This window comes from Gigantopelta aegis, chromosome 4, assembly GCF_016097555.1.
Source record: "Gigantopelta aegis isolate Gae_Host chromosome 4, Gae_host_genome, whole genome shotgun sequence".
Lineage (NCBI taxonomy): Eukaryota > Metazoa > Mollusca > Gastropoda > Neomphalida > Peltospiridae > Gigantopelta > Gigantopelta aegis.
Genome location: NC_054702.1, coordinates 41762555 through 41788296, shown reverse-complemented (window position 1 = coordinate 41788296; position 25742 = coordinate 41762555). Strand labels below are relative to the sequence as shown.

General features: G+C 36.1%; 1 protein-coding gene across 1 annotated transcript; it reads right to left on the bottom strand.

Annotated features, from left to right (window-relative positions):
* Window positions 1–1850: 1850 nt before the first annotated feature.
* On the bottom strand, window positions 1851–25608 carry LOC121370567 (PAX3- and PAX7-binding protein 1-like). Its single transcript, XM_041495876.1, has 19 exons — window positions 25380–25608; window positions 23938–24107; window positions 23601–23697; window positions 22502–22631; window positions 21544–21659; window positions 21088–21179; window positions 20327–20508; window positions 17574–17763; window positions 13921–14038; window positions 11891–11969; window positions 11095–11207; window positions 10289–10488; window positions 9010–9157; window positions 8644–8762; window positions 7859–7935; window positions 6749–6815; window positions 5644–5790; window positions 4696–4856; window positions 1851–3389 (listed from the first exon to the last, which is right to left on the bottom strand). The coding sequence occupies exons 1-19, from the start codon at window positions 25606–25608 to the stop codon at window positions 3293–3295; spliced, it is 2532 nt and encodes an 843-aa protein (XP_041351810.1). The 3' UTR covers window positions 1851–3292.
* Between the last annotated feature and the right edge of the window lie 134 nt (window positions 25609–25742).

Genomic DNA, 25742 nt, shown 5'->3' with positions numbered 1-25742 from the left:
CATCATGACATGTGCTAAGGTATAACGCACTTAACATGTCAGATTAATTACGTCACATACTTGGGCTTCCACCCCTCTTGAACAAGTTGAAGAGTATTCCATAAAAAAGCAAAATGGCAGAGGGTGAAAAATTGCATGTTTTGTCCTAGGAGATCTTAACAAAGTCGATATAGATGATATGGTTTTAGTGTAATATGTGGAATCCATATCAATGTAATGTTTTTTTCACGATTTATGTTTAGACAAACAGTAGAGAAAATCAAATAGTAATTAAAGGTAAGATTGTAGTTGTTCACAATTTGGTTCCGACTTTAGTTGAGATCCATAAATATTTTCCGTACAAAATTTTCTAATTTAATCATTAACACACACATATACATACATACATACATATACTAAAACGCAAAAGAAACGCAGGTCCTGAAAATGCGAAAGAATTGCACTTTGTAAAGCAGTATCTTTGGTGGAATTGAACCTCAACTGTGTTAAAGGACATGGCACACACCCACACCGCAGTCCCACCTGCGTGTCAATTTCATTACCTGTGTGACGTCACGAATTCTCAAAACACGTTGTTTGCACGTGCTGGATCATCCGTATCATGAATCCAGTGCAAACACACTCATTGAAATGCTTATAAAGCCTACACACCTGGATTTAATCGCATAAATTCAATTTGAGTAGTGACAGACAACAGAATCACATTTTAAAAATGCCGCGACTGACGCAACTCCAGCGAGGGATGGCCATCGGGATGTTGCAAGCCGGACAGACCCGTACTGCTGTAGCCAGACAATTGGGATGTCATGTTTCGACAATCGGACGCCTTTCTCAATGTCACCAAATCACTGGATCTGTGAACGATCGACCACGCACCGCCCGCCCGAGGGTGACAACCGCAGCCCTAGACCGGTACATCCGGGTGACCCACCTTAGGAATCGGATGCTGCCAGCAGCTAACACCGCTCACCAGGTGCGTGGTCCACGTGGTCCAGTGTCCGCCGATACCCTCCGACGCCGTCTGAGGGCAGCAGGACTCCGTAACCGCCGTCCTTATGTGGGACCAATATTGACCCCTCGGCACCGCCAACAACGTCAACAGTGGGCGCAACAACATCAAAGATGGCGATGTGGCCAGTGGCAACAAGTTCTGTTTACTGATGAGAGCCGTTACAATCTTTCCAACGCTGATGGCCGAATCCGAGTATGGCGACGTCGACATGAACGTTACTCCGACTGCTGCGTTCTGCAGGCCGACCGATGGGGCGGGGGTAGTGTGATGGTGTGGGGTGGGTTCTCATTCAACCACAGAACACAACTTCATGTGTTCAGACAACGCGTTAATGCCGCCGTGTACCAAAATGACGTCATCAACAATCACGTCGTTCCCTTCTTTGCCGCTCACCCACGTGTGCGCTTGCTGCAGCAAGACAATGCCAGGCCGCACACTGCCAGGGCAACACAGGCGTTGCTGGCTCAGCACAACATCCCAACGTTGCCGTGGCCAGCCTTATCACCGGACATGGCGCCTATCGAACACGTCTGGGATGAAATCGGATGTCGCCTTCAGGCTCGCGGACAACCTCAGAATATGCAGGCGCTGGAGGCAGCATTGGTCCATGAATGGAACTCACTCCCTCAGGCATTCTTTCAACGGCTTGTCAACTCAATGAGGAGACGTTGCACTGCCTGTTTGAATGCCCAGGGTGGTCACACGCGATACTGACTTTGACAATGCTACAGGTCGTCTCTTTCACATTTTTAACATGGACCCCCACCCTACTTTATGACATGAAACAATAGCCAAAAAGGAATTCAATCAAACATTTCCAACACCAATGTGTGCCGAATTGGTGTAGCTCCAAAATAAATGTTGAAATCTTCATTTCGTTTTGTTTTTTTAATATTTTATATCCAATTTAATGAGAACCTGCGTTTCTTTTGCGTTTTAGTATATATAATAAAATACTGTGGTTATCATTAATGTACAGTGATATGGTTGGAAACATTTAAGGAGTTCATTTTCAAAAAAACAATAAAAATATATATATGCCAATTTTCACATTTTGGAGTTGGTAGTGAAGGTATACTAATGTTAGAACAACTTAACAATATGATAATGAAGTTTTCATCAAAATGCAATCTATGCCCACTGAATAAAATAGTAAAACTCTGCATTGTGTGATATACACCAAGTCATGTTCCAGCGAAACCAAGTTTCTCTCTTAAAATGCTGAAAATGGATATTATATAGCATTTTGGAAATGACCTCTTCATTGAAGAAAAATCAAAATTGTCTTACTGATACTTATTAATGATAACTGATTCAGAACATCTGATTTTCGTGAATGTGCAAATGGATTTGTTTTGTTATGTGATAACAAAAGTGGAATGATCAATTGCTTTATCTTCACCTCGTATGACATTTATCAACAGTGATATGGACTCCAAACAACCTGATGAGTCGATCACCATGTTGACACAACACAATGTTGAGGACTATTCCAGAAGTGATAACTCAGAGGGGGGGGGGGGGTTCTGGACGGGAGAAATGGCAGTAATTCTTATTTGATGCCTGGTAGGTCTGCTACAATATACATACATGGCTTCAATAAAATGGAGAAAACATGAGGTGTTTTCTCTTTTATAGATACATCACCTGTCTTCAAACTATTGCATATTCCCATATGAGTAATAGTCTGGTCCGAACATTCAAACAGCAAATGGGATGTCCTAAAATTCTTCTACTGTATGCTCCCTCTTCTTCTGGTCACGTGGCTTCCTTCACTACTCATACGGGAATATGCACTAGCTAGAGGACAGGTGATGTGGAAAAGAAATTAAATTTTGTGAGTGGTGCATACACCAAATAACTGCCTCCTACACTCCCTCGTGTGGTTAATTGTGGAACAGTCCTGAACACATCTTGTAATACCCTGGAACAATATATTATTATTATGTCCAAATATTCAGCCAATCTCACTTTTATGCATCATGTCTGTCAATGACTCGGCTCTCTTTTATCAAAAGAGCACAAAATGAAATCAAAATATGTTGACATTTCTCGTACAATACTTAATCAAACACACAATCCTTGATATACTGTTCAACATGAAAACAATTTTTGCCAAGTCTTTTGATGTGTACCTTTGATTACTTCAATTTCGTGACTCGTCCTGTAATCTGCATACATGACATCAAGTCAAATTGCACTACAGTACATGGATCCGGGCAGATCACTGGACGATATTACTCACTGTTCAGTATATAGACTGTCAACTACTAAACTGGGCTAAGAAAGCTTGAAGCTGTATTGGTTGGACATCAACAGTGCATGGTCCAAGGCATGAATATTCACAAGCAGTTTACTGATTTGCTTTATGTGTTCCCTGGAATATAAAAACATTATAATTCAGAACATATTAAAAATAACATAAAAATACCCCAATAAACACATTTTTTAAAGTCTATATTAACAGAACAGGCAGATTTGACTACTGTTAATACAGTTATCCAATTAAGAACAAGCAAAAATAAGATTGGTGCTTTGTATACACGTCTGTACACAAGTTAGAGGAAGGAAGGAGGGAAATGTTTTATTTAACAATGCACTCAACACATTTTATTTATGGTTATATGGCGTCGGACATATGGTTAAGGACCACACAGATATTGAGGGAGGAAATCCGCTGTCGCCACTTCATGGGCTACTCTTTTCGATTAGCAGCAAGAGATCTTTTATATGCACCATCCCATAGACAGGATAGCACATACCACGGTCCCTTATGTACCAGTCATGGTGTACTGGCTGGAATGAGAAATAGCGCAATGGGCCCATTAACGGGGATCGATCCCAGACCGACTGTGCATCAAGCGAACACTTTGCGACTGGGCTACGTCTCACCTCCAATTTAGAGGATATTCCCTATCTGAAAATTAAATTCTTAAAAAAAAACAATAATAATACTTTTGCGGAATTAAATGTGTCGTCTACCACAAAACTTTCCAGTGCACTGTGAACATCAATAGGTGAAACCATAAACCATGTTTCACTGGCCAATGTCTTACAGTTTGTGAGAAAACGATCCCTGAATGAAATTTTAATGTTAAAGTTTAATGCAAAAGTTGATGCTGTCGCCGCCACTGTGAGAAAAATAATACCTATATCTTGCCTTTTCACTTCGTAAAGGTGAGACAAAAAAGCCAGAAATATTTTATCCATATCACTGAATTTTGTTTTAAATTTACTAAAAACTACTTAATGCTCAAAAGAATCTGTATAATGAATTCAACTTAAAGCAACAATTATCAAAGTACATAGGGGCTTTTCACTTACATGCAGAAACAAAAACAAAGTTTGGTTTGTTTAACGACACCACTAGAGCATGCTGATTTATCAATCATCATCTATTTAGTAATTTTGACATATAGTCTCTGAAAGGAAACTTGCTACATTTTTTATCAGTAGCAAAGGATCATTTATATGCACCATCTCACAGACAGGATATAGCACATACCACGGCCTTTGATATACCATTCATGGTGGTGGTGCACTGGCCGGAACGAGAAATAGCCCAATTGACAGGGATCGATCCCAAACCGACCGCAAATGAAGTGAGCGCTTTACCACTGGGCTACGTCCCGCCCCTTGCAAAAACACCTCTACAGTAAAATTAATATTTACAAACTGTGTACCTTGCTTCCAGTCTCTCCGAGTCTTTTGCTAGCATGGTACTCTTATGCAGTGATTCGGCATAAGCCTTGAGGTATCGACATAAGTTCTCTAGCTGTGGAATCGTCTTGTCTGTGTTTTCCATACCGGTGGTAAACCACTCCCTCGGAAATGTGGATACGATCTGAAAATGTGTTCAGTACACATATTTAATACAAACACACACCAGTAATGAATACTACAGTTTTTAATTAAACTTGATCAGAAAACAAGATCAAATACATTACAGTTCATAGATATAAAAGTATGTTAAATGTGTACATAGGTCACACAAGCTCAAAAATAATGTTAAATATGGGATTTCAAAGTTGATGAATACTTGATGAATACATGTGTTTTTGTATTCCATCATAAAACTTCCTCAATAAAGTTGTATAATGGAGGATGTTTTTTGCTGTTGTGTAACAATATTTTATGGAGGATTTTGTTTATGAAGTATGTTAAATGTTTGATAACTTTAAGAAGGCCATATATAAATCATATATAAATATTATTACTATTATTATTACCATCATCAAATATTGAAACAAAAATGCACAAATTGCAAGCAAATACGAAAACTCATTCAATACACCATCCAAAAATAAAAAAAATAAACTGAACAAATTTGGAATAGATATGAAGCAAAAAGAATTCTATAGTATCTTATTAACAAGTATTTCAAGAGTTGACAATGAAAATTGGTTATATTCACTGTGAAATTAATTAATTATTTCGTAAAAATATTTTGGGGGGTAGAGTGGACATTCATGTAGACCTTATTTTTGGCCCCCCCCCCCCCCCCCGATGATTTTGAACCTAGCTAGTTCTGGTTGACAGCCCCTGATTTAGACATGACATATTTATTGCTAACAGAAGGCTGTAATATGAATCGGACTACGACCGAGCTGACAATGACAAGAAGACCTTACAGTCTGGCACTTGCTCAGAGCTTCTTTGTTAATGAAGGAGTTGTGCAGACTGAAAATAATGTATCGGTTGAGCAGCCCGTCCAGCGCCAGATTCTGCAGCACACTCGTTGACACTATTCCATGCCACGACAAGAAATTACCAAGCAGCTGAAACATAAAAGATAAAGAGACGTTCATTTAATAACACATTTCAAACCACCGTCATTTAATGTCTAAAATAGGGTTATTTTGAGTTGGTTGAAAGAGATACAGAGAGAGAAAGGGAGGGAGTGAATGAGAAAGAAAAAGAGAAAGTGAGAGAGAGGCAGAGAGAGAGAGACAGAACCCACTGACACCACACGCTATTTCTGAAAAGCAACAACTGGATCTTTATATGCACTTCCCATAGACAGGTCAGTACATACCATGACCTTTGATATAACAGTCATCCAGTATAGGCCGAGATGGGGAAAACCTGAGTCAGGTAAGGGCAACTGACCACGTGAGCCATTGCTCCTCACCCAAGTGCTCTAACTCTGAGCTACATCGAGAAGAACTAGAAGTAATTTGTAAACAATAGCTAGCATCCTGATGAAAGCAGAACCCCCTCCCATTAACTACCTAAAATTATGACCATTTTAATTCAGTCATCACCCATTAACTAATCCTGAAACATTAACAATAGTTGTAGTAGCCCTCACAGTGTCACCAAACACACAAATACAGGGCTAACAGAAACAATTTTAATTATTAAGATCATCTGATATTCCTCAATATATATATTTGCAGAAAAAATCTTAATTTATTTAATTTCAATTGTAAAAACTCAATTGAAGTAACAAGCATTCTAAAAGCTCTACCAGGCCCAACAATTTTGTTATCTCCTAAATTCTAGGGCTACAACTGTTAAAAATGAGAACATGAACATAAACGTCAAATTTGAGCTGTAACTTTTATATGATACAGCTATACATTAAATTTCAGCTCAACATTGTGAAACATTTTGAAAATTTGTTTTCCTGAAAACTTTATGTGTGACAGATAGACACAGATACACATACAAAACATATACTCCCCTCCAGCTAGACCAGTAGGAGACTAATAGTACCAAACTTAAAGACAATACCTTAATGCAGGTCCAAGATTGTCTGTGGAAAAACACTGCTGGTCCAGACATTCGATTTTCAAGTACCCTGTGAAAAGAAAAGTTAAATAGGATTAAAAAAAAAAAAAATAATCTTGTCATAATTCCATTTGCTTTGGTTGTTAATGATAAGCATCTTTTGTACATCTGAAAAAGGGATTTGGGGGGGGGGGGGGGGGGGGGGAGAACAGCAAGGATCTAGCTCAGTCGATGGAGAATTTACCTAAGGTGCTTCAAATTAATTTGTGAGACAATGAATGAAAGATTTATACTTTCCTTGCATTATTGTACAAAGAAACAAAAAGGAAAACATTGCTAATGTTAAATATCCACAAGAGTACTGATTAGGCAGTGTATCTGCCAGAAAGAAATTTTTGGGTATGGCGCTATGGAATTGAATGCAACCACTGTCAACAAGGAGTATGGGGGGCCTCCCCCAGAAAGAAAATGGGTTAAGTTTAGAGTTAGGGTTAAGAAAAGCATATAGTAATGATAAAAATAATTAATTTTGTCAAAAGGTTAACTTAAAAAAAAAAAATCTGCCAAAATTATGAGTATGGTGCCATAACTGTTTTACCCTCTGGCAGAAACTGTGTTAGGAACATAATATGCCTGTCAAAAGTCGGGAACAGTGATCTAGTTATTGTAAGCAACACACCACCATCCCAAGTTGTACTTGTATGCAAGGTTTGATGATCCTATATGAATTACTAAGGAAGATATGGCCTGGACACAGATTTCCTTTAATGTGCAGTAACACTTGAAAAGTAGGTTACTGTGACCTACTTATGGTATGCATCACATCACCATCCCATGTTGTATTTGTATGCAACATTTGATGATCCTATACGAATTGACAAAGAAGATATGGTCCAGACAAAGATTTCTTTTAATGTGTAGAAATGTGTGAAAAGTAGGTTGCTGTGACCCAGTTATGGTATGCGAAAAATTGTGCAAGCATGCAAGGTTTGATGATCCTATACGAATTGTTAAGAAAGTTATGCTCTGGAAATGAAAAGTTTACTGTCAGAGGACAAACAATGCATACTATATTATGAAAATGAATAAAATGACAAAAATAAGAAGACTTACGGTTTAGGATACATTGGCATAAACACATCATCATCTAATGTTTTTCTCATCCTTGTCACTGCAGCCTTCAACAAAGCCTGAAAATATAGGACATCAAAACAAGATATTATATATTCAAGAATGTTACATACTACTAACTATATGTTACAGCCTCCAAACACAATACCCAGTTAAATGTACAGGGCCCTACTGAAATTTTAATGAAAGCACTTCGAACACATGTAGTTACGACACTGCAGGGATCAGGTGGGGGCATCTGGCTGCCTTCGTATGACACCACGTTATGTGGTCCTCATTACAAATTGACACAGCAGCTGAAAAGCACTGCTGACATCATGGAACACTACAAAAAACAACTTAAGTGAATGCCAACTGTTACTATATATGGGACTGGGTTAAAAGTACATGAAATAGCTTTGTAACCAAATTTGGTGCCTCCACAACTGGAACTAAAAGGCAAATTTTAGCAGGGGGTCTAGACCGTGGCGAGCACAATTTATGGGGTGGGCGGTCATGTTATGCAGGAGTGCAGAAATGGAAAATATTTAAATAGCCCGCCAGAACAGAGCAAACTAAAATTTACTAGCCCGCCAGAATATCTACTAGTCCGCCAGTCTATAGAACAATATATTAACAATATTACAATATACAGTGTCTTCACATCAAATAAAATAAATAGATATATTGACAAAACATTAATAATAACAGTGTGTCAATGGTAGTAATTCAGGACACAGTCACAATTTTTTATTCTGCTTAAATGACTTAGTTTTTCAAACCTATACCTGTGTGTTTTTGGAATCTCCGCGAACTGTGGGATAATCTTTGATAAGCTTCTGGACAAGATTTACTAGTCGAGATGTTTGTGTTGTCGACAGTGGATCCCAGACAGATTCAACCATAGCTATGAAAAAGAAAGAATTAGAAACAATAGTGAAATATATATTATATATTGTGTCTGCTTTAAAAGGAAAGAACATAACTGAAAAATGTTTGCAAATCTTTAATGGCATTGTGTACTATTATTTGAAAACAACTACTAACTGAAACACAATATTGAAGCAATTACCAGTGCTAACAAATTAAACTTTGCTTTTCTCTACCTCCCAAGAAAGGAAAAAAAAAAGATGCTAAAAAATAGTCTCCCCTACTTGTGAGCTTGGGAATAAGTATTTTATCAACAACGGCAGGCAATATTTTGATGTCATCATCATCCAGGGAAATGGCTTCGTCATCAGTGGATCCCAGAAACACCAGACAGTTGTACCATTTGGCCTCTTCAAAATCGATACAATTTTCCTGTAAAAAAAACATTAAAAAAATTTAAAATAAGTTTGTTGTTAATATTACAGGGAACATTTGGCTTTCAAAATATTCTTTATAACCATTGCTAATCAAAAATCATTTTCAAAATATTAATTATAACAGTTACTAATGACAAATAATTTCAAAATATTGGTTATAACAGTTACTAATTACTAATCGTTTTCAAAATATTGATTATAACAGAGAGAGAATGGTTATAAGGGAGATATGCATGTATAAAGGGTTATCTTTTCCTATAACCAATGTTTTAGTTTCTTTGTGCAACAGTCAAACCTGTCCCAGCTGCCACCTGAAATCAGCCACCATATTTTCCCCTACCAAACAACTTTTAAATATAAATACACCTGCAATTTCATTTACCATGACAATACACCACAAGAAATAGTAATTAAATAATTAAATGGAAAAATAAAACAAAACTTGTGAGAGAATAAATTCCAAATGGTTAAATTAATACATATCAGTTACATTTCATTATTTCTGAAGGCAACATGTTGAAAGTTGATTTACAGTAACTTATAATGCACACATCCATTAATTAGCAGTACAGATGGTCTAAAGAGTAAGAAAAACAACAAACATTTTCAAAAACTGTAAAAGTGGAAGCCTGTATTCAATGACCACCTGTCTTAAGTAGCCGTTTTTGTCTACTTCTTGTGTTGTTGCTTAAAGGGACATTCCTGAGTTTGCTACAACTTTTAAGGTGTTATCAAGTAACATAACCTTTTTAACGATTGTAATTACATATCAAATATGTTTTTCTGCATAAAATATTAGTGCCTGTATATTAAACGTGTTTCTGATCATTCTAATATTTTTACTAGGTTAAATTTCATTTTATTTCCTAAAATAAAAAAAAATTGTACGTTCAAAATTATTTGAAAACAGAATCCAGTTTGGGCTCCTTACAAATATTAAGATGACCAGAAACACATTGAATATACAGACACTGATATTCTAAACAAGAAAACATATTTAATATGTAAGTTTAATCGTAGAAATATTTTATTAGTCGGAAACATCTTATAATGCAACAAACTCAGGAATGTCCCTTTAAGACATGATTACAGAAACAAACGAACAATTTTTTTAATTCAAGCCTACCTCAAGAGGCTTCCATCTGAGCAGTTGTAGTCGTATAAATGGATTCATCAGTTTAGGCAGGCAGAGACCTATGTATGCTTCCTGGTACGTATCTCGGTAAGTGAATTTCCATTTTTCAAACTCTCTACGCACACATTCCAGTTCACTGAAGTCATCCACTACATCATTAAACAGTTGACCAGCAACTTGCATAATGTTATCTGTAAAATAGTAAACAACATGACACACATGATAAAAATTATATTTGGTTTGGTTTACACTGTATACATTCATGTTTGTTTTAATGACACTAATATCTTAGCAAAATGCCCAAATATTCAACTTATGTGTATTTTTGAATTAAAAGTTATTTTACAAGTAAAACAGTACAAGATTGAATGTAACAAAATGTATTAAATGAAAATGGCATTGGTGAGGTTATCCAGCCTCCTAATCTGTGATCTATGGACAGTGTGCACGAACCTTTGTTGAAGATAAACGCGTACAAATCATACAATACCATATCAATCTTTTTTGGAGAATATTTTAAATCAACTTCCCAATTTAAATACTTAATCAGATGTTGCTATTATAATTAATTTATTACATATTGTCATTATGGTGTATAAAATGTTTTATTTGTGAAATATAGGGTCAGGCCTTAAAATAGAATTATGAATTTCGGGCAATTCTATGTTTTTGATTGTAAATAAATATTGTTTAAACCACTTTTATTAAGTGTAAGTATCGATCTACTGCATTAAGACTATAAGCAAACATAGATTGAGTTTTACTCCAGCCGCAAAATGCATTAAGTAGAAGTCCACCTTTCTCTAATGTGAACTTAGAAACATCCGACTGATTCTCTTCATCATCTGATGATAAACCGTCATGGTGGCCTCGGATATCCTTCGATTCTCTTTGTCGACGCCTTCGAGACCTGAAACAAAAATTAAGAAAACATTTAACATCTTAACTTTATCAGTGGAATATATAGCATGACATTCAAGATCCATAGGACAACAAGGTCTCATATTTAACTAATTAGACATTTAGATGTCTCTAATATGTTTGTTTTTTTGTTCTTAATACAGCTACGTCTTTTGCAGCACAATTATGTTATTAAAAGCTAATTAACAAAAGTTGTAAAAATTTGGAAACACATTGCATGATATACCTGTGATTTTACCGCTTCTCTCATATTCCTGAAAAAGTCTGTAGTTATAGAGATGAAATGTTGAGTTTTATCTTCTTTTAACATCGTTTTAAAGTGGACTGTTTTTAGACAAAGACTTTTGGTGATAATTATAAGACACTTTAATGCATTTAAGCCGTACTGTTATTTTAAATGAAATGTTTTGAGATTGGCATGTTTGTACTTAATTCAGATGTGATCATTTTGGACATACTGATTTTGGACACAGCATTTATCGCAGACTTTGGTGCAATATAAATCCCTGTCGAACTATGACTTAAAATTAGTGAGAAATGGGAGCTAAACGCAAAAAGGTAGCATTGCGCTAATCACCATTATTGTTATTGCCACCTCTACTGGAAGAAAACACTTACATTTCTCCTTCCACCTGTGTCGAGGGTGAGACACTAATAACTAAAATAACTGACCTTCTAGCTTCTCTTTCCGCAACTCTTCGCTGTTTGGCATGCTCTTCCTTGGTCCCCATCACAACTTTAACAGTCTTGCCTGGAAAATTTAAAACAGCTGAAGATTAAACACAAGTCAAAACATTTTATTACTATAATTGTAAATATCAGGTGATAAATGCTACCTGATTAAATTGTAGTAAAACCAAGTTCCATTCTCACCATGTGACTAACCATGTCCACAAGAAATATTAACTAAGTCAGTTAGGAAGCAGTGTTCGAAAGAAGCACTTGTCCGTTTGTCCGTAAAAATAAAAATCTGCTCAAACAAGCAAATGCACCTCAATGGTTGAAAATTACAAATTATTTAGTTTTAAGCAATTGCAAACATGTTTTGGACAAGAAAACTATTGATGGACATGTTGATCTTTTGATGTCCTTGTCCAGTGGCCTAGTGAATACTTCTTCAATAGAGACTACTACATGTTCTGAAAAGACATCAAATAACCTACCATTCTAAAGAGCAAATGCTTACATTATTTAGTAGAATCCCACCACACACATACTCATTCCAACCATTAGGAATGTTCAAAGGAAACAAAATTAGTTACAAAGAAATCATTTTTTCTTCTTCAGGTTCACATCTACAAAGCCATATTCAATCATATACCAAAATATTAATAACGTGTTACAAGTTGACAATGTAACTAGTTGAATTAAAATATATTTGGGGACAATTTAAAAGTATGGACAGTTGTATCCCTAGACCAATTAACAATAAATATGTCATTCTAGAGATCAGCTTTGTCAACAACACTTGCCATGTCCTACACAAATATAATTTCACAAGATTATGGCACGTTCTAAGTTTACTAGAAGGGTAATTATTTTGATTTAGCCGGGACCAAGGGCTAGTGAATTGGTCGAACCCTATAAATAACAAAAGTGATCCCAACACTTTAAATATACAGAACATTTAACAGGTTTACAACCAACATCTTATAATGAGGATAACTGGTATTGATTTTTAGATTATCTGAAAAACAAGATCCAATCCGTAGGGTCAAAACTGAGACTTGCCATGTCCGAAGGAACAAATTGCACAGAGACTTCCCAGTGTATGGCCAATGTTTTGATGCATGGTTCCAGCAGGTGTTTTGTTAAGCATAATTATTTTAATATATGCATTGATCACAACCAGTTCTCTCTTTGTGTTTGTAAGTCATTAATGCACTCATGGCTCTGACAAGACTTGCAGTAGGTTCATTTATTGAATTACTATGGCAAAGTTTTCGCAAAACTTTTGAAAACCCACGAAGGAAGGAAATGAGTCACCTGGAAAATTTCATATTCCCTTGCAACAGGGTTATCAAGTCAATGATGAGCCATCTGGAAAATTTCATATTCCCTTGCAACAGGGTTATCAAGTCAATGATGAGCCATCTGGAAAATTTCATATTCCCTTGCAACAGGGTTATCAAGTCAATTATGAGCCATCTGGAAAATTTCATATTCCCTTGCAACATGGTTATCAAGTCAATTATGAGCCATCTGGAAAATTTCATATTCCCTTGCAACATGGTTATCAAGTCAATTATGAGCCATCTGGAAAATTTCATATTCCCTTGCAACAGGATTATCAAGTCAATTATGAGCCATCTGGAAAATTTCATATTCCCTTTCAACAGGATTATCAAGTCAATTATGAGCCATCTGGAAAATTTCATATTCCCTTTCAACAGGGTTATCAAGTCAATTATGAGCCATCTGGAAAATTTCATATTCCCTTGCAACATGGTTATCGAGTCAAGTTCCCCTCACAACTGGGTTAATCACATATATTCTAACTATAAGCCTGTGGGATTGGGTTATCAGGTGTATTTTGTTAAAAGCCACCGCAACTGGATTTTTTGTCGGCTACATTTCGTGCCCCATGACCATTGTGTAAGAAGCAGTACATGGTGATGTTCTCACTGGTGTTCACAACACAACACTCGCACGCATTGGTGTACCGCGGTACACATCAACAAAAGTGGTGCATGGATACCGACTTGTCATGTAGTCCTGGCACTGGTCTCGAACGTCTTGTTGTCGACGCTGCAGTAGCTTATCTGCCCTTGTTTTCATCAGGTTGAACAGACGAAGCTCAAGATCGTTGATAATTGGAACCTACAAGAAAAATGTACAACGTTAAGTACAAAATTAACAGTAATGTATATAAAATGACAATACAGTCAAATGCAGAATTAAAACACGGACCAAATTTAGAACTGTGCAGAACCAATGTTGAAAAAAAAAAATTATGTTTTCTTTAATGCCGCACTCAACACATTTTATTGACGGTTATATGGTGTCAGACATATGGTTAAGTCGTGGTGCACTGGCTGGAGCGAGAAATAACCAATGTTGAAGGCACAGTGTTTAATCAGAATTTGACCAAGAGATAATCTTATATACATTTGTTAAAAAGATATTTCTGAATACAGCATTTGGGCACAATATGACTTATGCATATGTTTGGCTAAGAGATGATTTTACATACATTTGGAGATGATCTAGCATAAATCATTTAGCCAAGAGCCAATTTTGCATTTGGCCAAGAGATGATTTTATATATAGAATTTGATCAAGAGATAATTTTATACATAGCATTTAATCATGATATGATTTTGCAAACATTTGGCCTAGACATGATTTCTATATAGCATTCGGCCAAGAAATATTTTTGCTTAACACTTTTGGCCAAGAGATGATTTTTAATACATCATGATTCATTTAGCCAAAAATTATTTAGCATAGTTTGCAAAATGGCTAAATATGTTACAGGTACATCCATAGACATTTGCTGATTATGCTTCTTGCTGAAAGAAAATTGTCGATTATTGGTAAAAAGGAAGACAGACATGTAGATAAAAATTCAGATTAACAACAAAAAACCCCAGAAAGATGCAAAGATGCATTTTCATAAGACAGTCTATTCTGATGATAGGTTACTTGTAGTCCAGAGCAAACAAATAAATGTCCACTACAAAGTTGCAACACTATGAACTTCACATTAAATAAAAACAGATTTCCTCCGTTTTCACTATGGTAGTTTAAAAAAAAACCTACCCCCACCCCACCCATAATAGAAACCACACAAACCCCCCCCCTCCAAAAAAAATCCCAACCGCCACCCCTCCCCAACACCCAAATTTTAATATTTAATAAAACAGACATATTTGTGGTGCACGATTATTTGTTGTAATCCAACCGACTTTGATTTGCAACAATGGGTCCACAACCGGGGATCGATCCCAGACCGACTGTGCATTAGGTGAGCGCTTTATCATGGAGCTACATCCTGCCCCAACCCACACCTAAAGTGGTAGGCCAGGTTACAGAAAAACAAACATGTTAAAGAATGGCCATAGCACTAAATGCCTACAGCATCATTTAGAAGCATAACAATAATTCAAGGAAGGAAGGAAATGTTTTATTTAAAGACGCACTTAACACATTTTATTTATGGTATTATGGCGTCAGACATATGGTTAAGGACTACACAGATATTGAGAGAGGAAACCTGCTACTCTTTTCGATTAACAGCAAGGGATCTTTTATATGCACCATCCCACAGACAGGATAACACATACCACGGCCTTTGATATACCAGTTACGATGCACTGGCTAGAGCGAGAAAACAATAATGCAGTAAGGAGACTGAAAATGCTGAGCACTACAATAACTCTGTTAGTTTCTAGGCTGGAAATGTTTCTTTCTTAACTACTCCGACAGTATTTCAGATATAGCGAAATCATGATTTTCAGCAGCAATAAAATAAATCATACGTTTTTATCCCTGTTTGTCCCAAGTCATCCACATTGCTGTTAAAAAAGTTACACTATAAGTCACATTTCAAAATTAATTTCTAGCACTCTTTCTCAATTTGTAATATCTGAAGCCATTTTGAAATCTAAGAAACAATGAAAAACTTAAAGTTTGTTTTGTTTAACAACGCCACTAGAACACACTGATTCGGCTACTGGATGTCAAACATTTGATAATTCTGACATATAGAGAAGAAACCCGCCACATTTCTTCCATTAAGAGAGATCTTTTATATGCACCTCCCACAATAAGAATAGCACATAACATGACCTTTAGTATACCAGTCGTGGTGCACTGGTTGGAACGAGAAATAGTTGAATGGGCCCAATGACTGGGATTGATCCTAGAGTGACCACGCATCAAGCCCCAAGAAACAATGATTGCTTCCGACTCCACAAAATTAATTTCAAGCCTTGAGACCTATATATTTCACTAACTTCACCTTTAATATATAGTAAATATTTATTTACTTTAGGTTTGCATGAAAATAAATCTAAACCCTAGCAACTTTCACATAATATATTTCATTATCTAGACAGTAAGAATTATAATTAACACTGTCTATGACCATCAGTTATGGAATGAATGAATGAATGTTTAACGACACCCCAGCACAAAAATACACATCGGCTATTGGGTGTAAGAAAAGGAATCAGTTATGAATTTCACACTAGATCATCACATCACTAGAACCCAATTGATCAATTTCTAATTACAATCTATCAATAGAACACCACTCTTTTTATGCTATTAAAAATACACTTTGCAGCCTTCGGAATTTGCGACGGCCATCAACAGTGCAATCACTAAAAGATGACACAAAATTGATCTGCTGTGGAATTTTTATCATCATTAGGTATTTACTTTGTTATTTTGTGTACTAACTTGTCATCACAAGATGCTTTAAATTTCAAGAGCTGACTTTGTATACATTTTAACAATTAGAAAATCTTTTTAAAATGTTAGCTGTATTGTACATAGCAATGTGCACTTTGAGCATCAACACCAACACAATTATTACAACTGTACACCAAAAACAGAAAGAACAATATCACACACATTGAAACAAATGATTCTATTACAAGGATGACAAGCAAACCCTCCCTCTGATAGCATGGTCCCTGCATTGATAACAGCTTCTACACTTTCTTTCATATGGTTAAAAGAGAAAATGAGATACATCGCAATATGCTTGGGAAAAAAAAAATGTTGGAGCACAGTATTGTACTACTTGGTGTTTAATGGAATTGTTTTATTTAGATGGATTTGACAAAGTTATAAATAAAAATAAAAGCTGTTTGTTAAACATCACCACCGAGGCTGGTATTTTGATTTATGTTACTTTCAACCGATAACAGCTTACATATTGCCATGTAAGTTGTGGTAATTGGTGAGTGAAATGAGCCATTCACACAAACCAAACAATCCACTATGTACCACATAATGTGGATAAGAAACCAAAGAACCAGAATGTTGGTTGTGCCAAGTTTAGAATTTTCATGCCTTGAATTTATATATACAGACACCCTAACAGTCGAAAATGTGTGGAAATATACAACTATGAAAACAGCACGTTTGATAAGTATCATACAGGCTCCAACTTTTCTTTCTTTTTTTTTAAATAAAAAATTATTAAATAATCAATTATTATCTTCTTGAAAGTAGTCAAAATGTTAAGATATATACGGTTCCAATTTTAATTTTAAAAACCTAAAATGCCTGACGTTAAAAAACACAATAAAATCTCCAAAACAATTTTCAATGCAGAGACTAAATGCAACCCTCCCTCATCTACCAACATCAAATATCCACCCAAAATAGCATATGCACCCACCTTCTCATTTAGACATTCAACCAAGTCTCTCACATACCCCCTCATTTCTTGGAAGAACCGGTATCGTTCTTCCAAGCTGGCCGATTTCCCATCACACTCATCAATGCTTTCCGCAGTGTCCGCAAGGTTAGTGGTCAGTTTGTCATACTCCATTTTATGTCCACGATAAACCTCGTCCATCGATTCCAACCTACAAATAAAAGACATTAATATAGCTAAAATTCTTTAACATTTGCATATACTGCTTACACCCTATAGTGAGGTTAAAAATGTGTACACTTAATTACAATGTCACCAATAGGAAAGTGAATATAAAAGTCACTCTTCTGGTATTCAGTAAACAACCCCTGCAATTAAGAAAATGTAAATGTTCACGGCAAAAAAAAACCTTAATATAGTCAAAGAAGGAAATGTTTTATGTTAACAATGCACTCAACACATTTTATTTACACTTATATGGCTTTGGACATATGGTTAAGGACCACACAAATGAGAGAGGAAACCTGCTGTCGTCACTTCATGGGCTACTCTGTTCAATTAGCAGCAAGGGATCTTTTATATGCACCATCCTAAAGACAGGATAGGATATACCATGGCCTTTGATATACCAGTCATGGTGCACTGGCTGGAGCGAGACTAACAATAATTCAGTAAGAAGACTGAAAATGCTGAGCACTACAATAACTAGTTTCTAGGCTGGAAATATTGCTTTCTTAACCACTCTGACAGTATTTCAAATATAGCGAATTCATGATTTTCAGCAGCAATAAAATAAATCATACATTTTTATCCCTGTTTGTCCCAAATCGTCCACATTGCTGTTAAAAAAGTTACACTATAAGTCTCATTTAAAAATTAATTTCTAGAACTCTTTCTCAATTTCTAATATCTTAAGCCATCTTGAAATCTAAGAAACAATGAAAAAAGTTAAAAGTTTGTTTTGTTTAATGAAACCACTAGAACACATTGATTCGGCTACTGGATGTCAAACATTTGATAATTCTGACATATAGAGAAGAAACCCGCCACATTTCTTCCATTAAGAGAGATCTTTTATATGCACCTCCCACAATAAGAATAGCACATAACATGACCTTTGGTATACCAGTCGTGGTGCACTGGCTGGAACAAGAAATAGTTGAATGGGCACACTGACTGGGATCGATCCTAGAGTGACCACGCATCAAGCACTGGCTGGAGCGCGACATAGCCTAATGGGCCCACTGACGGGGATCGATCACAAACTGACCACGCATCAAGCGAGTGCTTTACCACTGGGCTACGTCTCGCCCCTGTGAATATAGTCAGAGGCAAAAACGTGCTGTGGAGAATTAAAAACTCCACGGCAATCTGCACGGCATTGCTGATTGTGGTGTGCAATTGCAGGGGTTGGTAAAGAATAGTGTATGTGGCAGCAGCAGGTTTCTTCTCTCATGCCACTGACTAAATGTCATAATTACCATATATACAAATATAATAATAATATAATAATAATCATACAAAGATGCCTTTTCTCGGACTCTCCATTATTTTTGTACAGTTTAACAGAACTCAAAAATAGTATTATTAGTGATGTATTTAATACCAGCCAAGCAACAATCAAAAAACAAATCAGGCAGCAAAATTTAATGTTACACTATTAAAAGATGGCCATTTTCTGGTTAACTTTTACAGGTTATCAGTAGCTTCACCATCAATTTAACAATACTTACAACACATGACACTAGGGAACTGTTTTCTGGGACAATAAAACAAAACAAAATTAAATCGAAGCATGTTATTATGACCATTCAACAATTATGTTACATTCTAGGAGGAGGGCATCATGTGACATTTACAAAACATTTTCAAAAAGAATGTCTCATTTTTAATCATGCAGTTAAATGCTGCCATTCATGGCCATTTTGTTCTTTAACACAGATTTTTAGAGGACAGTGCTGTTAGTATTACAAAACTTTATATTTTGGGGAGGGAGGTATTAAAAATGTCAAGAGTTTGCATTATGTAATATGTTGAACAGCCATTTACTTACCTGAATAACATTTTGTGTGATAATTTTTTAACTTGCTAGAATATTTTTAGCAAGACCTAAAATGTTTGGGTTGATTCAACATTCTGAGTGATAAGAGTATATCAATAGTCTAAAAATTTTATATTACTACGAAAACAATATCCACAAATCAGCTTTGTCAAATATAAAATATTTTAAAAAGCATATTTCTACTGGCATTACCATGGACCTGAACACAACATGTCTTAACTGCCAAGAACAATGCTATTAAGTATAGTGTTTCAGGGTTGGACAAATCCACTAGCTCTTGGTCCCAGCTAGTGCATTTTTGGTCTAGGCTAGTGGAAATTATCAGCTGTATTACTATAATATATAAGGCACTAGCCACAGCTTCTGTGAGGGCTAGTGACTTTCTCAAACATTCGTCACACTGTATTTGCTTTTTGTGGTTTTCAAATGACTAAATGTTTAAATCCTATGTTTGTCCCGTCATCATTCTGACATATTGTAGATATTTTTTGTTTTCATTTGCATTTAACATAAAACTTACATTCTGGACATACACAATAACCAACAACCACATAATAATTAAGCAACAAAGAAAAACATGTTTCATGTAATTAGTGTTATTTGAGACAGTTGTTGGCACACACAAACAAAAATAAAGCCTCTCGATAAACATTAAGCCTGTTCACATTTGTCTGTGGCATTGTATTACTCAACAAGTAACATCACCAAATACCTGTCCTTCAGTCGTTTTGTGACAGATTCCATCGTAATTTGTGACGGGTCGGTCATTTTGGCCATCGGTTTAAATGCTTGGAAAGTAGTCATCTTGGCTGGTGTTGTGGACGGTGGCACACTCTCGAATATAGAGCTGTGGTTACTATAGCTGTTGGTGAAAGTGTCCATAACACTGGCCGTCTGAAGCATATCAAACATATAACAAAAATAAAGACATTACTCGTGTAATAAATGGGATATAAAATTTTAATTAGCCATACAAGGAAATCTGTAGAGCAACAATATTCCTGTACATGTAACTGGATGGAACAATACATCAAGAAGACATGATACAATACATCATCAAAACTACTGGGCTATTTCTTGTTCTAGCCAGTGACGGGTATACCAAAGGCTGTGGTATGTGCTATCATGTCTGCGGGATGGTGCATATAAAAGATCCCATGCTACTAATGGAAAAGTGTAACAGGTTTCCTCTCCAAGACTATTGTGTCAAAATGACTAAATGGTTGACATCCAATAACCAAAATGATCAATGTGCTCTAGTGATGTTGTTAAACAAAACAAACTTTTGATGACAGGTATGAAGTTAACGACTTTTAATTTTTGAATTTAACAATTTACCATCTAACCAATTGGCAGTTTATGCAAATTTAAAAATTGCTCCACCGACACGCAAACAGTATGAATTTTTGGGAGGAATATTGTTGTGTCCCGTAACAAGTGTAAAACGAGAGAAGAAGAAACCAGCCTACGTACCTCTGGCAGGGGTACAACGGCTGTGACAGCTTTTCTGATGAGCTCCGCTTCCCACTCTTTCTGATCTTCATCACTGACTTCATTATCACTTCCTAGAGTGGAAAAATACAGCTACTTAGTTAAGTTATAATATTATATAATGAAAAGTAATTTAGTAATATGTGATGTGCCCATCCCATGACAAAAAGTAGTCAAACTGAGATGATTAAGGACTGACTGGTTGCCATTACAAAATTTTATTTTAAACACTAATGATTCTTATAAGTGATCATGTTAAGCCAATTTTAACTATTATTTTTTCATTTAAATTTTTTTTTTTTTTTTTACACTACAGCATAACTGAAGCTAAGTATTATCTGTTAACAAATTTTCATTCTCCTTCTGCACGGCATTAAAGTTTTACCCTGTTCTCAAATATCTTAAATCGAGAATATGACACTTTGATTTAGCAATTACCATGTTCAGCTGCAAGGAAATCATCTCTCATCTTCTGTCTTTCTTTAGCTGCTAGGTTGATAGTGAAATCTATTCTCTCTTCATCTTCATCATCACTCCGATCATGCTCATCATCCCTGTTAAAAAAAGGAGAAAAAAAGAATGAATGATGAATGACATTTTTGGCATGGGTTCAAACTGGAAATATTTTTAATTTAGCCAATTTTTAGATATGTACATGTATGTCGAATATTTCCTTGAAAATTAATAAAATGTGGTTAATTCAAGGAATATTTTATTAGCCCAAAACTAAATGTTGCAGCCACTTTTAATAAAAAATTAGCAATTGGCTAATTTGGCTATGTACAGGGTGAGCCCTGCAGTTTGATGTCAACATATTTCAATATTTATTTTAATTCTATGAGAGAAGAAACCCACAACCCTCACATAGGCTATTCCTACCTAAACGACAGTAAGCAAACTTTTCTATGCACTTTCCCATGAACATGATAGCACATACGACAGACTAAATTACTAAAATGTGGTTAATTTAAGAAAAAATGTATTACCCAAAGACTTAATAATGTAGCCAATTTGTATAAAAATTAGCACTTGGCTAATTTGGCAAAGCACAGGGTGAGCCCCGACTGGTTGGGAAGGGGGACAATGTGAGGTCATCAGGGCCAATTACCCTACACTATATCACATGCTGTAGTAGCCAGATTGAGTAAAAAAAAAATTGTTTTGTTTAACACCACCACCAGAGCACATTGATTTATTAATGATCAGCTATTGGATGTCAAACATTTGGTAATTTTGACATATAGTCTTAGAGGAAATCTGCTACATTTTTCCATTAGTAGCAAGGGATCTTTTATATGCACTATCCCAGACAGGATAGCACATACCACAGCCTTTGATATACCAGTCATGGTGCAATGGCTGGGACAACCAGATTTAGTGATACGTATGTACAAACCTGACAAGTCGGGCTGTCTTGCTTTTGTCGACTGGCTCTTCCAAGGGAATGATTTCATCACCTTGTTCTCGTTTGTACTGCCGCTGTTTGCGTATCATATGGATGGTTCTTGCATCAGGTATTTCTCCACCTAAATGAGATCAAAATATGTTGAACAATAGTCTGTAACTCGGTGGTGTCGTGGTTAAGTCATCAGACATAAGGCTGGTAGGTACAGGGTTCGCAGCCCGGAACCGGCTCCCACCCAGAGTGAGTTTTAATGACTCAATGTTCAGGTGTAACACCACTACACCCTCTTCTCTCACTAACCACCACCAATAACATTAGCACCAATAATTAACATGCATAAATGGTGTTTCTAGTACAGTCAACCGATAGCACGTTGCTAGCATGCTAAACACAAACATCTAGGCACCCTATACCAAAACAGTTAATGTATTCTTGTCACTGTTTAATTGGTCTCATTGTCCAGGCAGTAGATGGCTGTAGCTTCCTGTTGCTATGTCCCATGATGCTTATGAAGTAATATGCAGTAGTTGAGAAAAATGGTGTCAACAGTATAAAAATAAAATGCCAGGCATTCTAGATTATGGTAGCCCATTCCCATGGTTAGTGATATTCAATGCTGGGCTAGTAAATAACTACTATTGCCATGCCCAATGACCAGTGAATTTTTTTTGTGGTCAAATGTTGCAGTCTATTTTATAAACATGAATATTCTGCCCCTGCCCCAACATTAGTGTTTTTAAGCTCTATCTCCCTCTTTAGGTGATTTTTATTTAGTAAAATGGTATTAACTCAAAGTAAAGTAGGGCTAGTGAATTTTTAATTGTGGCTAGTAAATTTTTCCAATCACCGATCCCATTGCTAGCGGATTTTATTAAAATTGTAGAAGCCCTGAAAATGCAGTGAATTTTATGTATTAAAATTATTATTTGCAATAGAAAATAGGTCTGGAACTCGTCCTTTTGTAAATGGTGTTTCTGACACAAGTCTCACAAAAATCAATCTCGCTTGAATGACCCGATTTTCCTCAGACTCATTTCAGAAAAACTATCTACCAAAGGACACGAAACTATTAATGTGACAAAACACATACGAGCCAACATAGATCTGAAAGTGTGTCCTGTTTCATCATCGCTGTCATCATCGTCATCGTCATCACCATTCAGGGTTTTTATTTCTTCTCGCAGTTTCTAAAATTTATTAGGAAAAATATATTTAAGCTTTTGTTAAAAAGTAATCAATGAAAAGATCGCTGTCATACATACATGTACATAAAAGGTGCTTTAAAAACAAATTCATTTTATTTCCATGTAGAACAGAATGTAGTTTTATATGTATTATTTTTGTATAATAGTAATATGTATCAGTACAAAATATTCATTCCATATTACAATTAAAAAACCCAGATAGAATAAAGCATGCAAATATACCTTTAGCTGCTCCTCTGCCAAATCATGACTAGTTTCGTTATTCAGGTCAGTTTTAAGCTTTGGACTAGCTGGTTTGTCACCCTGTTTCTCCTTCAGTGTTTCCTTTTTCAGCTGTTTGGCAACTCGTCTGCTATGATTTGATTTTTTAACTTGAAATATTTCTGTATCATCTAAAACAAAGAATAGAATAAACACATCAATTACTAGGGTCATTTAATTAAGACATCACTAAGTATAAATGTTATTACTTCTATTTTATAGCTGGCCCTGGGCGGATCCAGGATTTTGTAAAAAGGGGGCAGGCAGAAGAGGGGTTCACAAAATTCTAAAAAAAAGGTAATTTGAATTTGTCAAAGAAATGAATTGGGCTCCGAATGGGCTCGCATTTTTATTTAACTCTTGAATGTTTATCATCACATTATTTTTGCATTTACCATAGTTTGACACCCAGTAGCAATGTATTTTTCCTGCTGGGGTGTTGTTAAATGGCAGAGTACTTGGGGTATTTGCCTCATACCAATTTGTTCGGTACGGTTATAGAATATGTCCGCCACCTAAATACAACCATTTACTATACACTAAATAACGAATATGTAATTTTCAATAATTTTAACTACTCTGACGATTACTAAAATAACGCCAATAGCCTGTTCATGCATTTGTACATGTTTTTAGCCATCATAATGTTTCCGAATCGGTCATTTTACATTAAGTTAACCGCCATTTTGATTGTCGACTTCTTACAAATGCTACGCTATGCCGTGACCTGTCTATTGTTACAGAGGAGTGGTGATAGCCTACACGTCTACAGAGTGATTAGGGTTGGCGGGGGCTGGGGGGGGGGGGCTGACCCCCCCCAATAAGTCTTAATGTCCACAGACTCCAGTTAATTTCTATTTTATTTTATTTGTGTTATTTTTTTAGTTTTATTTATTTTATTGTTATTTATGTAGGAGTGATCGGGTGATTAGGGCAATTAGGTTGGTGTGCATGATTCGACTTCTGACAAATAAGTCTTAATGTCCATAGACTCGAGTTAAAACCATGCCCCACTTTTTTTAAGAATCCCCACCAAAAAACCTATAACCTATAACTGCTCCGTTTGTTCCCCCAGAAATATGATTTCGCTGGAGTTATCTGACGACTAAAAGCAAATATAACCGTCCACGTGTCTAGTACTCAAATGGCAGAGTACTCTAGCTTGAATGGCTGATGTTTCGCCCCAAGCCTGTTCACCCCATACCAGTTTGCCCCCGATGTATTACCAGTTCGCCCCTACAAAAAATCATGTTCTCCACACTTAAGACCGTTAGGTTTTGGTTTGGCCATTTCTGAATATTAATGAATAAGAAAAAAATTCAAAATTTATGTAACAGCCTCCGTTGTGAATAACACAACCTGTCTAACAGTTTCTAATTACGGCAATAATAACGGGTACGCACCACCTTCATCATGATCAAAACTCAGAGCTATTTTTGCTGCCGCATCCTTTTCAGATTTTTTCTTTTTAACTTTTTTATCATTGTCTTTAGTGCCAGAAATTTCCATTGGCTCCTCATTTCTTTCTTCAGCTTTTGTGTCTTTCTTGCTATCATTCTCTTGGTCTGAATCACTTTCAGACACAAGTTTTCGACGAAAGTTGCGTTTGGGCTTCTTAAACATTGTCGCCATTTGCAATACGTCAGTAAAAGGTCGCTACTTGACGAAACAGCGTAATAGCCGGTAGAACTGCCATATTTCTTTTGATCAAATAACCAAAAGGACCGCAATACTGCCAATAAACATAAAAAGAAAGGAACGTAATG